This window comes from Primulina huaijiensis, chromosome 2 (genome assembly GCF_012295235.1).
Source record: "Primulina huaijiensis isolate GDHJ02 chromosome 2, ASM1229523v2, whole genome shotgun sequence".
NCBI classification, from domain to species: Eukaryota; Viridiplantae; Streptophyta; class Magnoliopsida; order Lamiales; family Gesneriaceae; genus Primulina; species Primulina huaijiensis.
The window spans coordinates 24,776,250-24,791,579 of NC_133307.1; the positions used below are offsets into that span (position 1 = coordinate 24,776,250).

At 32.1% G+C, this 15,330-nt stretch overlaps 2 protein-coding genes and 1 pseudogene across 2 annotated transcripts; 2 read left to right on the forward strand and 1 right to left on the reverse strand.

Annotated features, from left to right (window-relative positions):
* Window positions 1-2,586: 2,586 nt before the first annotated feature.
* On the reverse strand, window positions 2,587-5,668 carry LOC140970869 (uncharacterized). Its single transcript, XM_073432824.1, has 4 exons — window positions 4,591-5,668; window positions 3,857-4,196; window positions 3,348-3,429; window positions 2,587-3,075 (listed from the first exon to the last, which is right to left on the reverse strand). The coding sequence occupies exons 1-4, from the start codon at window positions 5,141-5,143 to the stop codon at window positions 2,890-2,892; spliced, it is 1,161 nt and encodes a 386-aa protein (XP_073288925.1). The 5' UTR covers window positions 5,144-5,668; the 3' UTR covers window positions 2,587-2,889.
* Window positions 5,669-8,212: 2,544 nt separating this feature from the next.
* LOC140957796 (heat shock factor protein HSF24-like) lies at window positions 8,213-10,289 on the forward strand (annotated as a pseudogene).
* A 3,273-nt stretch (window positions 10,290-13,562) lies between these two features.
* On the forward strand, window positions 13,563-15,249 carry LOC140970870 (red chlorophyll catabolite reductase). Its single transcript, XM_073432825.1, has 2 exons — window positions 13,563-13,961; window positions 14,478-15,249. The coding sequence occupies exons 1-2, from the start codon at window positions 13,608-13,610 to the stop codon at window positions 15,087-15,089; spliced, it is 966 nt and encodes a 321-aa protein (XP_073288926.1). The 5' UTR covers window positions 13,563-13,607; the 3' UTR covers window positions 15,090-15,249.
* The last annotated feature ends 81 nt before the right edge of the window (window positions 15,250-15,330 follow it).

Below are 15,330 nucleotides of genomic sequence, written 5' to 3' on the forward strand. Positions count from 1 at the left end.
AAAAAAAATTAGTAATACTCCATGAGGCCATCCCCCAAAATGCCCTTGTGAGGCAACTATAAAATTAATATATATCGGACAAACATTATCTTAAGGATATCGGACTGCATGTTACACCAACCAAAGAACGCACCACACGGGAAACCAATCCATGTCTTGGGGACTATCTGATTTTATAAAATATAAGACATCATTAATTGTCTCACTTTGTTCACAACATGCTACCCCATGAAGTTTAGAGAGCAACTTGATAAACTCAACTCCTTCATGTCGTTAATTAAAAATTGGCCGAAATATATAATTAACTGATTCATTCGTATAAAATTGAATTAGATAAGTGACATTCGAGTTCCTTGATGTGCATTTCATTAAAATACTAAGAATTTAGTAATCTATGCAAGGAGTGGCTGCAATTTAAGTTCGAATGGGTCATTCAACTGGCCCAAGACATATAGACATGAATTTTTGTATGCCAATCAAAGCCATTCACATTTTGTATGCATTCACATGTTTGCACGTTCTAAATGTTTTAGACGTAACAAAACCATAAAGGGTCGGTCGAAACTCTGCAATTTTTAAACGTTCGAGATGCCAATCAGCGAACAAACGTGATTAATTTGTCGATATATATATTTCTTCACTTAAAAGATATTGACATTTAAAATATCATTTTGTCCCCTCCTAGTCTATTAATTAATTCCTTTTACATAGGTAAATGGCTTTAAATTAAACACATTATTAGAGATGGACACATACACACTTAAATGTTCAATATTTCTTCCATTGGTTTGTGATGTAAGATTTGTGTAAGGGCTTCTTCACTAATGATCTACACTAGTATTAGGTTTTAAAGTATTGAGGCCTACATATTAAAAGGGACAATATTAATAGTGAGTTAGACCTCGACACATTTTATACATTATAAATTATAATGTAATGTCTCAGATCCGATGATAAACCATACTGTATCAAAATATGTCTTTCAGCGTGTTTATGTTATCACTCACATACACCCAAAAAAACCCTAAAGAAACTTCTCAAATGGTCACTCATATCATAATACCTATGGTCACTCATATCATAATACCTATCAAAATTTTTAAACTATACAATCTTATATATGTACAATCTTGAAATCCAGTTTATTCTTGGACTAGGTATCACATATATTATATAGGATAAAGATTAATTTATAAAATTAAGGAAAAGAAAGAAGGATAGGAAAAGTAAAGTAGTCAGTCGGTTAATAGTGCTTGATTAATAACATGTACCAAACAGACTATTGCGCCGCCGCCCATTTCCTTGGATTTATTTCCCTTTATCCGCAATTTGTCACTTTAAAATTCCATCGAATTGATTAAAAGTGGGACCCAATAAAAGAAAGCTTACAGTCTTACGGGTTTCTTTGGTAGCTTGAACCTGGACAAATTATGGGAATTTTTTGTTTTTTGTTTTTAATCTTACGTTATTCCAAATAATTGAATTCTAAATGCGAGAATTCAACAATTTGGTAAAACAATTCGACGTTAATTTTTCATTTGACCTCTCCTTACCACATCGAGCTGAGGCGGCTGAGGTAATTTATATCGGATCCAGTTAACCTATACAATTTCAAAATGTCATATATTTCAATTAATGTAGCTAATCAATTAAATATACAGTAGTTATTGTTTGTCTTGGGAATCGTCTACTTAAATTTGAGTTCGAACTCGATTCAATTTATGTTAAATTATCGGCATCTATTATTTATTAATCCAACTAGATAATTTTAATTAAAAAAAAAGAGACCAATTCTACATACTAAATGGAAACAAGAATCTTTCGTTTTTTGATTCATGCATATGCATATTTTAAGAAAATCACACGAAGTTCAATTCAATCATTTACTAATAAAAATTTAGATGACATATCAGGCATTTTCGGTTATCAAATTTATGCAACGTGTGAAGAATCAATAATTGCATCTTGGCAGTTTAGTTCAGGCCAATTTTTGTGTTTAAAGTTACAGACTTTTTCTTGAAAATAGTAACAGAACTTGTATAAATATGGAAACAAATAATGAATTCAAATATTGCAATTTTATTATATATATGTCGTGGAATCTTAAATATTGTTTAACTTTATTAAACTCTAAATTTGTTGTAAAATTAGCGATGAATTCATATTTATATGTTGAGCGGTACATGAATCGAAGCGGTTCGCGACGACTTGATAAATATTTGATTTATATTCGAATTTATCGATCTTGAACCAAACTCGAACGTGGTCGAATTTTTTTTCCAAACCAAACTCGAGCTAAAATTATTTTGTTCGATAGATCGTGAATTGCTCACGAGCCTTAATATTTTATTAATTTAATTACATATTAAATATATATTCATTTTGAATTTTCGGACTTTTCGAGCTTTCAAACCTTTATTGTCAAATCTTAACATTTGAACAATAGTTCGAATAGCTTACGAATAGATTCGAAGATTTCGAGTCAAACTTGAATTCAAACTTCTTTTTTTGCCGAAATCGAACAAATAAATAAATAAATTCGAACTTCGAATCAAGCTCGAACTCGAATATACCTAATTCCAACCGAATTCGAATTTTATATTTTTATCAATATTCGGCTTGATTCGATTTGTTTACACCCTTATTTACACATCACATAATTCACATCCATCTTAGGTTTTAGCCCATCAACACTTGAAAAAAGAAACCTCTGGTGAAGTTTGTACCCATTTTGTCAAGATTGCTTCACTTGCCAACAACTTCAGCAAATTTAAGATAAAATTGAAGCAACAGAGACAAAATTTACAAACTGTCATGCTGGCAACAGGAGTATCATCTCTCACTTGAAACATCAATAGATTACGCAAGAAACCAGCTTCTACGGCAGCCTCAGTGATGGCAAAAAGAGCATGTCTCCAAATATTTAATGAAGGAAATCCATATACGAGACGAGTGAGTTCTTGTCACGTGATTTTCCGAGGGCAAATTTCTCATAGCTTGAGCTTTCATCTGTGCAGCTCTGAGTTTGTTCAAGATTTTGTCCAACGATTTTGATCTCTTCTTTTCAAGATTCATCTGAAAAAGAAGAGGAAAGGAAAATGGAGTCAATATTCCATAAATGGCCCCATTTATTTTTCCGCTCTGGATAGAAAGGTTACGTATACCACAAGTGATGCATGCAACACAGTATGACAAAGTCATCACGAAAGTTATGGTACGACGCACTGTAAATACGTAAGTTGATACGAGTTACATACTTGCATCACTGGTAAATTCATCATTTTTTTTGATGCAGTAGTACAAACAAGAAATTGTGTTTGGATAATAACCAGGTGGTTACACTATACCTCGAGTTTGTGAATAGCTGCCTCTGCTTTTGCCTTTTGCAAGTTCTCCCAAGCTGTGATCTTGGCTTCCTCTCTTTGCAATCTGCAGAAACACAACAAATACATAAATCATTACGAATTTTGTAGGAAGTGATGCACTTTCGTAACCAGCTTTCATATATACTACTAATTGTTGAGTATGTGAAACATCAAAAGAAACCGTGAGCAACAATTTTCAACTTAGGGAGGTCCTTATGATAGAAATAAATTCAAATATTTCATTGTATATGCTTTTCATTATATATTCTATTAAAATTTAACCTAATACTTCCATCGAGGATAGCCATGATTTTTCACGATTTTTAAGCTCTCGGCAGCTACAACTCAAATTTACCATATAACAACCCAAGCATCATATTTTGATAATTGTCATAAAGACAACCACACATGACAACAAGACCAACTATCGCTGACCAACATTGGCGAATAATGTTTTTACCTTCATTTTATTGACAAATACACAAGTATACCTTGATGTGTTTCTTGACGCCTCCGCAATACTCCAAGACAAAGGCAAGTCATCAGCATTGACCGAGTCCTTCATTTTTCTCATTCTTTGTTTTTTTGAGTGCCTCGACATGGTCGTGCCTCTGTCCACCTGAACATCCCTGATTTCATCTTTAGCTGCAGTAGTACTCCTATCCGGAATCAAGAAAGTAGAGACTCCAGAAGTCAAGACAGAGAAAGACAACCGCCCCTTGGAAGATGAATGAGAACTTCCCTCTGGGCTCATTTGAGTTGCCATATCCCTTCGTGAAACAGTCCGTGAAACCGACGATTCTTCACCCTTGGTGCTGTCAAGTTTATAATCTGCCGTTTGATTCAACAAAAGAAATGGTTACTATTAAGTATCACCCAATCTTAAGTGCTGGGGAAGAAAAATCAACTAATCTATTCCACACACTAAACGGATATCAAATGGTAGGTCTGGCTATTATGGATAGTTACAGGTTCGAATCCAATTTGGGGAGATTCAATTCATTCTGAGCCAACAAACTCAGAAGAACGGGTCAATATATTCATCTAGAATAGAGAACCTATCTCTGGTTTTTAAATAATGGAGAAACCTTGCACTTCGAAACTGGCAATTGATAGGCAGAAAGCCTAAATAATGATCAAATGACATAGCAATTGAGTATATGCATGAGCAGTACGTTACACATAGAAGTCGCACAACTAATGGAAAGAACAACTTCATATATACCTTGAGAAGTTGGTACTGAAGTTTCACTAATCAAATCTGACAAGCCAGGCACGCTACTACTCCAAGTCGCACTATTTTCTGCGTACAAAGAATTTGATTTTCCGAAAATCCCACCATCATAATGAACATGCAACCCATCTGGGATCAGCACTCCAGTTGAAAGTGGCGAATTCGATATATAATTCCTCACACTCCCACCTTCAAGCACAGGCACAATGGGAGAATAGTTCGAGAAGTAACCAAGATCCTGAGGTCCACTCTTCGATTTTTGTCTCCTTTGAGGCTGCGCATATGAGGTTTTGCAAGCAGCATTACCAGAAATTGGGCTAGTAATCCATCTCTCAGCGTCATCCCATTTCGAAGGCAAAGCACGCCCACTATTAAAGGGCATCAAAGCCGCAGCACTAATATGACTCCTGTTACCATTTGTTGGCAATGGTACTCGCTCTGAATGCCAACTTTTAGGGGTTCCTCCCACATTACTATCACCATATTCCGGCGTTCCAGGGCTTGTATAGGCACCTGAGTTCCTAAATGACTTCGGATTCTTCATGACTTTCAGCTGAGATCAAATGTAGTCCACATTGCTTCAAAACCTTCCCAATTTCAAGCAAACGTATCCTAATACTAAATTTCACAAACAGTTAGACGGCATCACCTAAATGCTTCGAGAATTAAAATCTCCAACACTATCTACGGAAATACCATCTATCTATCTATAGACAACTAGCAAAAATCATCAACAAAAACGACCTAATTTTGACTTAGTTTTATACTATATCGACTCTATCTTCTTGGCACCACACACAAAAGATTTTTATAGGATATGTAACTGGATAGCGGGGGCACGGACATCTATCTCAATATATTTGTAAAACATTTCAAAATGGTCAATTTCTTCGGGTCCAATAGTTCATGGGTTTTGAGCCAGAGGACCGCAGATAGACTTGTGACGTACAGATAGAGCCAGCTGCAGAGGTGGATCACATCAACATCATTCAATGAAATTGAAATTCTTTTAACAAGAACACAACATAAAAATATTAAAAAAATCTGCCTTTCGTTGTCAAAAATAGCTAGATTATTGTCCCTCTTAACATGGTTTACATTTCCTGCTTCGCAGACACGACACATACTCATGGGACCAGAAAATGAAAAAAAAAAGGCAGTAAAAAGAAAGGGCTTTCATAATCCTTGCCTTTAATTGGGTCCGAACTCGGAAAATGCAGCAAGAAAATCCAGCAAAGGCACGCTTCCGCACTTTTTTGCTCCTTTAACTTTTCGACGACTTCTTGACTCTTGTGAAAACCTTTGCGGGATGGACCAAACAGTTGGAAAGAGACAGAGAAATGGACAACAGGGTTCACTCACTGGTACGGAGGAATACAATATTAATCTTTGAAATTTGAAACAGAATATTTTAATTAATGGAAGACTGTGCGTGCTACTGTTGGCTTGTGAAAGCACAGAGTTGAACATGATAAGAAAAAATAACTGTATGTTCCGACGAAACACTGCCGCTTTTGTTGCAAGAACCAAGGAGACTTAATCTGAGATTATTTTGTCCTATTTTTTTTTTTAAATAAAACTATTATTATTATTAAAAAAAGAAAATTGAGTTTGAAAATTTGCAAATCTGGTCCTGCATTCTACGGTTTGTAAATTTAGTAAGTGAGAAAATTATGCTTTTGTCTTATATTTTGGATATTTTCTTATTTTTAGTCACGTTGTTGATCAATTTATAATTTTAATCATATAACTTATAATTTTTGTTTTCGGATTTAATCTTTTTCCCCGAAATACTGACATGAAATATACACATCACCAATGTCTGGTGTCATGTTAGCATTTTCGATATCGCATTATCATTTTCTAGCTCTACGTCATTTTGGTAAAAAAATGACTAAAATTAAAAAAATACAAGTTACAAAACTAAAATCGTGAATTGGTTGATAACATGACAAAACATTGAAAACAAGATGGGTTAACGTAAAAATTCGATTACTACCGACCAACCAGTTCGATACGACAGATCTTTTTTATTAGGTTAGCTACTTCAGTTTGATAATTTTGATTATACAGAAATTTAATTTAATTAATTAACCTTCTTATTAAAATATCAGTTTGAATAGTTTTGATTATTAATTCATTTCCTTGTTAAAGATCAATTCGAGCAGTTCATTTTGACAAAAATCTCAATGTGTTCGTCTAGCAAGGGTGGCGCAGAGACCGAAAGATTAGGGGTTCAAAACTTCAAATTAAATCTCAGAGAGATCAAATACTACGTTTATTTACATTTTTTTCAAAAGGAAATTTAAATTTTATAGATGAAAAAAAGGGGTGAAATTAAGGCAGTCAAATGATCATCTCGCGAGGCATCCCTCCGTTAGCAATTTTGATTAAAATTAGTTGCATATATAGGCAAGGACCAAATAAAATTCTTGATAACCGAAGGAGAAAATTGCAATACATGAATGGTCGAAGGAAGGAGGAAGGAAATAAAGACAAGGTTGGGTTGGCAGATGTTGTCTGGTGCGTTAATGTGACAACGCCTGCACCACAAAATATGGGGCCTGGGAAGGATAAAAACTTTGAAAGGAAATGTCAATTTGTGACAATAAATTTTTATTTAGAAACGGAGTTATAAAATAGTTTAGACACGTCCAATGTCGATTATTATTATATATAAATAGTGAGAAAAATATATAAATAACATATTTATAGAGATAAGAAGATTGATGAGGAAAAAAAAAGTTGATATTTTGAAAATATTATTAATATGTGGCTGAAAGATTTTGTATTTTGATGGTGGAAGTGTTGGTTTACCAATTTCTCACGTTCAAGACGCAACGAAAGTTTTAAAATTTTAGTTTCGACATTCGAAACAATCGTTTGACGTCATTTGTTATTCAAACATCCATAGGGTGTTTAGATTGTATACTGCACGTAAATTACGTTATAGTCCAAACAAATCCGGGATTAACGGAGATGGCCTTTCTTGTATCTTCTTACTAATGAAGTTCAATTCGCTAGTTTTTGTATATTCAATTTCACCCCACCTCAGCCGAGGTCGTTATTCCAGTGTTATTTCATTTCAGAGCACCAAAAGTTGTTGGAGGGATGGTTTTATATATCTTATATATTATCAAAAAAACTCTGCTGTTAACAACTTGTTAGCTGGTTTGACATAAACATCTTCCCATAAAGAAAGGCGTGAGTTCTAAATAACAAAAATAAAAATTCCACCCCACCTCACCCCACCCGAAGTTAATAATAATAATAACAATAAAAAGACATGACTTTGAGCAATTAATTAATTAACCTTATCTACTATGACATCGATCCATATGTTTGATCTGGGTCAAATGTAACATATTTTCTTCATCTTTCTGTTGGTTTGGAGGGCCGACAGCCTTCCTATTTCCCAAGCATGATGATAGGGACCCATAAGCACAAACCTATGCTTATGGAATTAAAGCGTACTACCATAGAAATGTGGATATACATTAGGCCTTACCGACAGTTGTATTTCTATCAAAACATAATATATTTCATCGATGAAATACTTATAATATAAAGACTAATGGAAAGACAATGGAACAACATTTGTGGTGTGTGGAAGATGGCGGAATTCGCAAAGGTTTTGTTGACTAATTACTTCAAGCACAACAATTTCTCCAGCTTTGTCCGTCAGCTCAATACATATGTAAGTCTATCTTGTTCTTCTGTCACTATTTGTTATAGTTATTTGAAAAAGTCAAGCTTAAACTTTCTAAAAAGACTTAATTTTTTATTAATTAAAATCATATATAAATTGCTATTAGTAAAACGTTGTTATATAATTCATAATTTTATATATATTACAATTAGTAAAACATTGTTAAACTAGTGTTATTTCTTTTAAAAAAATTCTTTTAGTTGATTGGCTTCTCCAACCAAATTGACTCGAAAAGATAATTAATTTCGTAACATTTTCATTGACATATTATTTACTATATATATTTATACTACCTATATTATATTCTAATACTTGATGTCATCGGAATAACTATTTTGGTACAGCGTGACACCAAAAATTCTTTTCAGTTTTGTCCCAGCACCATAATTTATATGAAGATTCATTATGTAAATTAACTAGTTATTGCAACAACTCTCGTCAAATTTTTTTCTTCACATTTTTCTAAATCAAGTGTCAATTATAGGATAATTAAAATTTTCATTTATTTGTCAGTCATTTTAAATGCAAAACGTTATAATTAAGCCAAGTATTTGAAAATATTCATTATAAATATATTTTACACAACACATTATAAATATGTTACATATCAGTTTTAATATGCTACGCATCCACCGTACACATTTATAGGTGTCATTCACAAATTAGATGTGATAAAACATAGAAAAATTACATATCTAATATGTGAGTGTCACCTCATGGGTGCTCACATAAGTGTGTAAGGTGAGTGTGTAATATATCAAAACTAATATATATAAATAAATTAAAAAATTTACACACGGTGCATGTACACTGGCGCTAGGTATGTATATGTGTGCTTTTAAATTTTTATTTCAAAAGTCATTAGGACTCAAAGTAATTAATTGGATCCATATGCTACATCAATGGAGGATGTATTTTTTTTTTTAACCTCGCTCAACTCTTTTTTTAAGAAAATGACCTCCTCAAATATATTTCATTGAGGATGTCATTTTAAAAAAATAAAAGTTGATCGAAGTTATTTAACCAATTTTACCATCAATTGAGGTGAAAATTCAACGGGTGAAAAGAGGTCAAATATCAAAATGTTGTATAATTAATTTTTGCAGGGACAAAAAAAGAGGAAATTAAATTTTCCTTTACATTCCATAACTATCGTTTGTCTTAATTTAATGGATCCTCCCAGGGTGTTTTTTTCCAAAAAAAATATTAAAAATATTTAAAAACATTTATTATCCATTCGTCATGTAAGAAACAATTTTGGATTTTTAAAATAAGAAATGACATGAAGTTATAATATTCAAACAATATCACATAATGGATGAGAAAATCAATGCATGGAACGAAGTTAATGAGGGTTAACATCAATATACATGTGCGTATAATATTTTAAAACTTACACCGGCTGGTTATTTTTAGGGTTTTCGAAAGATTGCCCAAAACAAATGGGAATTCGCCAACGAAAACTTCAAACAAGGCCAACAAGAGCTCCTCACGGAAATCCACCGCAAGAAAATGGCGCCTCCACAACCTCCGCCTAGCAGGAAGCCCGGTAATCTGGCTTCATCTCCATACTCGGCCGATGACTTGGCCTCGAGCTCCACAAGTTCCCTAGACACTCAGGCATCAGCTCGAATCACCGATTTTAGCCGACGAAAACGAAAATTTGATGAAAGATGATCAAATGCTGAATTTGGAATTAGTACAAACCAAGAGGCAGCGCAGTGATTTTATTTCTTGTTTGACTCAGAGCATGCAGGTGGAACCGGATCAGATCAGTCGTATTCTGAATCTCTGCGAGCCGCCGATGGTAACAGAGGCTAGCGGCTGCGGAAGTGGATATTCAAATTGTGATGGTGACGAAAATGAAAATTGTGTGAAGTTGTTTGGGGTCTTCGTGAAAAAGAAGAGGGACAATTTCGAGAATATAGGTTTTTTCGGGGCAAACGAAAAGAAATGGGGAAAAAAAATGAATACGGGCTAACAGGCCCAGCCTTTGATGAAAAGCATCACTGTTATGGTCCAACGCTAATCAGTCCAAGTTGCGTAACGAAAAATTAGAAAATTACCCTTTCAAGATTATTAGGTTTACGATATAGGCAAAAACTTGTGTGAGACGATCTCACGGATAGTATTTTGTGAGACAGATCTCTTATTTGGATCATCCATGAAAAGTATTACTTTTTATTGTGAATATCGGTAGATTTGACCCGTCTCAGTGAGACTGTCTCACAAGAGACCTACTCTACGATATATTCGTAGGGAAGATGTCTACTCCTGGATAAAGCACGGATAACAGGATTACTTACTCAAATCCTATTAACATTTTCCGAATTTTTACTGAGCTCATTTTAACATGCACATAAAGGACTGAGGTTCCCAAAATGCCATTTGCTTGGCTTCACAATAATAATAATATTATTACCCATTTCTTTGGCTTGATAATAATAAACAGATTTCTAGGAAATTCATAATAAAAATATGTTTACAAAATATATATCACATGTTTAATATGATAATAAAATCTGTTTACAAATTTGCTTAGCTTATGTCATCTTCATTATTGTATAAAACTAAATTTAAAAAAATGATATTATTCTCAATTGATTTTTATTAATATAAATAGGCTTTGAATGGGAATTTTTTTAAAACAATACGTGAATTTTTATTTTGCTGGATTTAACAAACTATTAATCGTAGATAACAATGGTCATTTTGTACTTTTACATTGGGGCTTGAATGGTATTTTATTACTTTTTTTTATATAAAAAAAATCCAAACATGTATATTTTGGGTATAATGTCAAACCTCCTTACTAGAAGGTGTTTGGTCAAGTTTATTAAAAACAACTTATGAACTCTTAGGCTCCGTTTGGTACGTGTGATAGGATAAGTAAATGGTTAATAATTAGAGTGATTAAAAAATGAGATATATGGATTAATAGTATGGTGGAATAAATAACATGGTGTTTGGTATGATTTAAAATGATGGATTAATTTTGTAAATTTTATTTAATGACCAAAATGCCCCAAATGATAATTAAATATATATTCTTAAAATAATTGGATAGATAATTAAATATTTATAATTATAATTTACATTTATTAAAATTAATTTAAATATATTTATTAGAAATAAATTTATAAATATGTATTTATTTTAATAGCAATAATATTTTGAATGTTGATATTAAATAAAGTTTTAGTAATAATTACAATATTATTGTTTTTTCTTAAAACAATTATAAATATTTTTAAAATAATTTGATAGATAATTAAATATTTATAATTAATAATTAAAATAGTAGTAACATTTTGAATATTANAAGAGATAAGATGATAAAAATGTAATTTGTGGTGTGTTGATAACTTATCCCACTTAATTTGTTAGATTAATAATCAAATAATTAATCATAAAATTAGGTTTTAAACCGGGTCAAAATGATTATTAATATATCTTAAAATTTTAACCAAACATTAGATAAATATGTGATTATTCATCAATCCCTATTTAATCACATCAACCAAACACACCCTTATAGTTTATAAGCTGTTTTAGCATCTTATAAGTTATCATGATTTATTTTAAAAATAAATTCTTAAAGTTTTGGATAAACTTATTTTAAACAACTTAAAGATATTGATATGTTTATTATTGTATTATAAGATTTTTTTATTGTCAGAATTATCAAAAAATATATAATGTTATGAAGGTAATGTAAATAGTTATATATATAACAAAATAGTTTAAGAATAACCTAAATTTTAAAAAATAAAATAAAACTTTTTTTATTTAAATTTAGAAAAATTGATATTATTTTGAACAAAATTAAAATAATATTTAATATTTAATGGGCAGATGATATAGTGGGGATTTATGAAAATATATAAGGATATTATGCAGAAGCAAAATGTTAAAATAAGATCATTTAAAAAAAATAAGTTTACTTAAACTTTTTTAAAAACAACTTATAAGTTGTCAAACATCTTATTTTGACAATTTATAATTTATTTGATCAATTTAAAGGCAAACATACTTGAACGGCTTATCATCCCGAAAACATCTTATAAATTGTTATGTATAGCTTATAAACTCGGTCAAACACCTTTTTAATCATATTCAGAAAAATCAAACCAAACATAACATATATTTATCACCACATATCATAAATCATTATCTATCATTTTTCTTATCACCTATTTATTAATACTTCGATAATCATGTCATCTGAACCAACACATGGAGGTTTGATTACTTGGATGAATGAGATTTAATGTGATAAAAAATTGTGATTATTAAAATATTTAAGTTGTATATGACATAGAAATTGATAAATAATAATATTTAAGTTATTTGTGATGCGATGATAAATTATAATATTATTCTTTTAATAAATAATAATTAATATAAACAAACAATTTATATCATGTAATGATTTGATGGATTATTGATAAATAAATAATATATGGATAAATTATAATTACAATTAAACATTTGGTAGAATGAGATAATTTTTTCTATACATCCTATTAAACCAAATTTGTTATATCATGCCGAATATAAAGTAAATATGGATACAAATTTTTAGAGTGGGTCAGTTAAGTGAAAAAGAGTAAACAATAAATAATTAAATTATAGAGCCCGCTTGAAACATTTTTTTAAAAAAATCTACCAAATCCAATTGCCATATTTATATGGTCGTTTTAAATTATTAAAAAAATAATAATTTTTAAAATTAAAATCAATTATAAAACATTTATATGAAAATGAATAAATAATTATGTGTTTTCTCTGTCTTTTTATATTTACGTGTATAATTTTTTAATTATCCGTATTAATTTTTTAATTATATTTTTTAAAATTATGTGTAAAATTTAATTTTTAATTATGTGTAGTTTTAAAATGTTTAATTATACACAATTTAATAAAGTAAAAAAAAAATTCAACATCATCTCTGTAACATAATCTCATATTTGCATAATCGTAAAGTAAAATTATCATAGCTGAAGTTATCAATTTAATCACAATAACATCTTCTCATAATTGAACATGTTTTTAATCAAATATTTCACAACTTATTTTTGATATTACCAGGATGGATGAATATATACTATCGAATCTAACCGCTACCCAATAAAACTATATTTGAGCTTAAAATCATATGAATATTGAAACTTTATCCTTGTTACTGGATCAAGGGATTCTTCACATATTTATCAACTATATTAAGTGTTGTAGTTCGTATATTCATATTGCCACATAATCCTTCTTTGATAAAATATCTTCAGGTTTCAAATAATGAATGTCACTAACGAAGAACGCGATTGCTCATATGGCTACAATCTTAAACTCTTGTTACCAATTCACTCCACCTTGTTCAACTTCAACTTCTCGATCATATCCCGCGAGATCCCGAGTTTCCTGTTCCGCCGCATCCATGAGTTCCAGCAATGAGCTCAGAGCGAAGTTCATGGAGTTCCCTTACGTTTCTGGCCCGCACAGAGACCTAATGGTGGAGTTGGTATCGTCTGTTGAGAACCGGGTCGGATCCTTGCTCCAACCTTGTACTCTCCCGCCCGAAGTTCAACATTTTCGGAATCCAACTTCCACTGCCCTGGCTTCTCTCTACATCAGATCCGGCGTCTTTTCGTCCCAGGTATAGTTTATTTACCTCAATTTTTGCGTTTCATTCGAGTCATTTTACTTTTCAATTGACTTCAGCTCTGGGAGAAATGTTGGAGGGCAGGGTAACAAATCCGTGTTATTAGGGCAACTAACAGTATATATGTTTGTTTATCTACAAGTTATAATTGATTATAGGAAAATTTGAATGTTAGGATGGTAGATGAATCCTAGCTACACCACCGCGTGAAGTGGATCCTCTAATTAAACATTTGCGGAAGCTTTGGCAGATGAATCTAAACATGATTGAACAAACCAGAAAACTCCATGATTAATTTGTCTTGAAATTCAAGTTTTATGTCCTAAAAGCTATGGGATATTACGCATTGTTTGATCTTCTTGTATTTGAAAATCGCATATGAAAGGCAACCTTTAAATTTATCCTGTGGTAATTCTGTTGATTTCCAAATTCTCTGTTTTAGTCGCATACTGTTGGGGTATGTATGTTATTTAAAATTCTCGATTCTTACGGGATCCAAACATGTCCCAGATCGACTTCATGTTGGGGGCTTGGATTCACTGCAAGTTACCATCTGGTGGAGCCTTGAACATAACCAGCCTCTCGGCCTATCTAAGACCCGCGACCGATGCGCCTCACTTCTTGATGGAACTCATCCAAAACAGTCCTACGTCCCTTGTGCTCATTCTCGATCTCACTCCAAGAAAAGACCTGATCGCGTATCCAGACTACCTCAAAACATACTATGAAGATCCTCAGTTGGAAAAACACAGACAGCGTCTCCAAATGCTTCCCGAGGTAAGCCCATACTTCTCCCCGTCTCTATATATTCGAGCTGTTGTTTCCCCAACTGCTATCATGGTTTCCATAGACGCGGGGACGAGTGAATCAGCGAGCATTGAAGGGATAATTCAGGATCACATCAGTCCAATTGCGAAAGAGTTGTTGGAGTTTTGGTTGGATACATGTGCTTGTTTGGAGAAAAGTGTGGGAGAGTTGGAGAAGGTGTATTTAGCTGAAAGGGATGGTATAATCAAGAATAAAACTATCGAGATTGATTTGGGATCGAGTTTTCCTAGGTTGTTTGGGCAAGAAGTAGCAAACCGAGTGCTGAATGTTTTAAAGGGATATTACAATGCTTAGTTCTTTTACTTTGTACATCGTAACGATGTAATGTGGTTTGCATTTATATGTTTGAAAATTAATTTTACCTATGTTCAGAATGTACACTTTGTATTTGGAAAAAAAAAAACCCACATCTAATTTAAAAATTCCTCAACCAAATATGTGACTGTTCATCTTAGATTTTCCCATTCGACCAAAATGGAGATAAAACGGCAGGACAAAACCATGTTTTCATTCGTTAAAATTACCACATCACACG

Coding starts and splice junctions, on each gene's coding strand:
- LOC140970869 (XM_073432824.1), bottom strand. CDS start 5,143: ATGAAGAATCCGAAGTCATTTAGGAACTCAGGTGCCTATACAAGCCCT. Junction 4,197..4,590: donor TTCAGTACCAACTTCTCAAG/GTATATATGAAG, acceptor ATCAAACGGCAG/ATTATAAACTTGACAGCACC. Junction 3,076..3,347: donor CAGCTATTCACAAACTCGAG/GTATAGTGTAAC, acceptor CTTCTTTTTCAG/ATGAATCTTGAAAAGAAGAG.
- LOC140970870 (XM_073432825.1), top strand. CDS start 13,608: ATGTCACTAACGAAGAACGCGATTGCTCATATGGCTACAATCTTAAAC. Junction 13,962..14,477: donor CCGGCGTCTTTTCGTCCCAG/GTATAGTTTATT, acceptor AACATGTCCCAG/ATCGACTTCATGTTGGGGGC.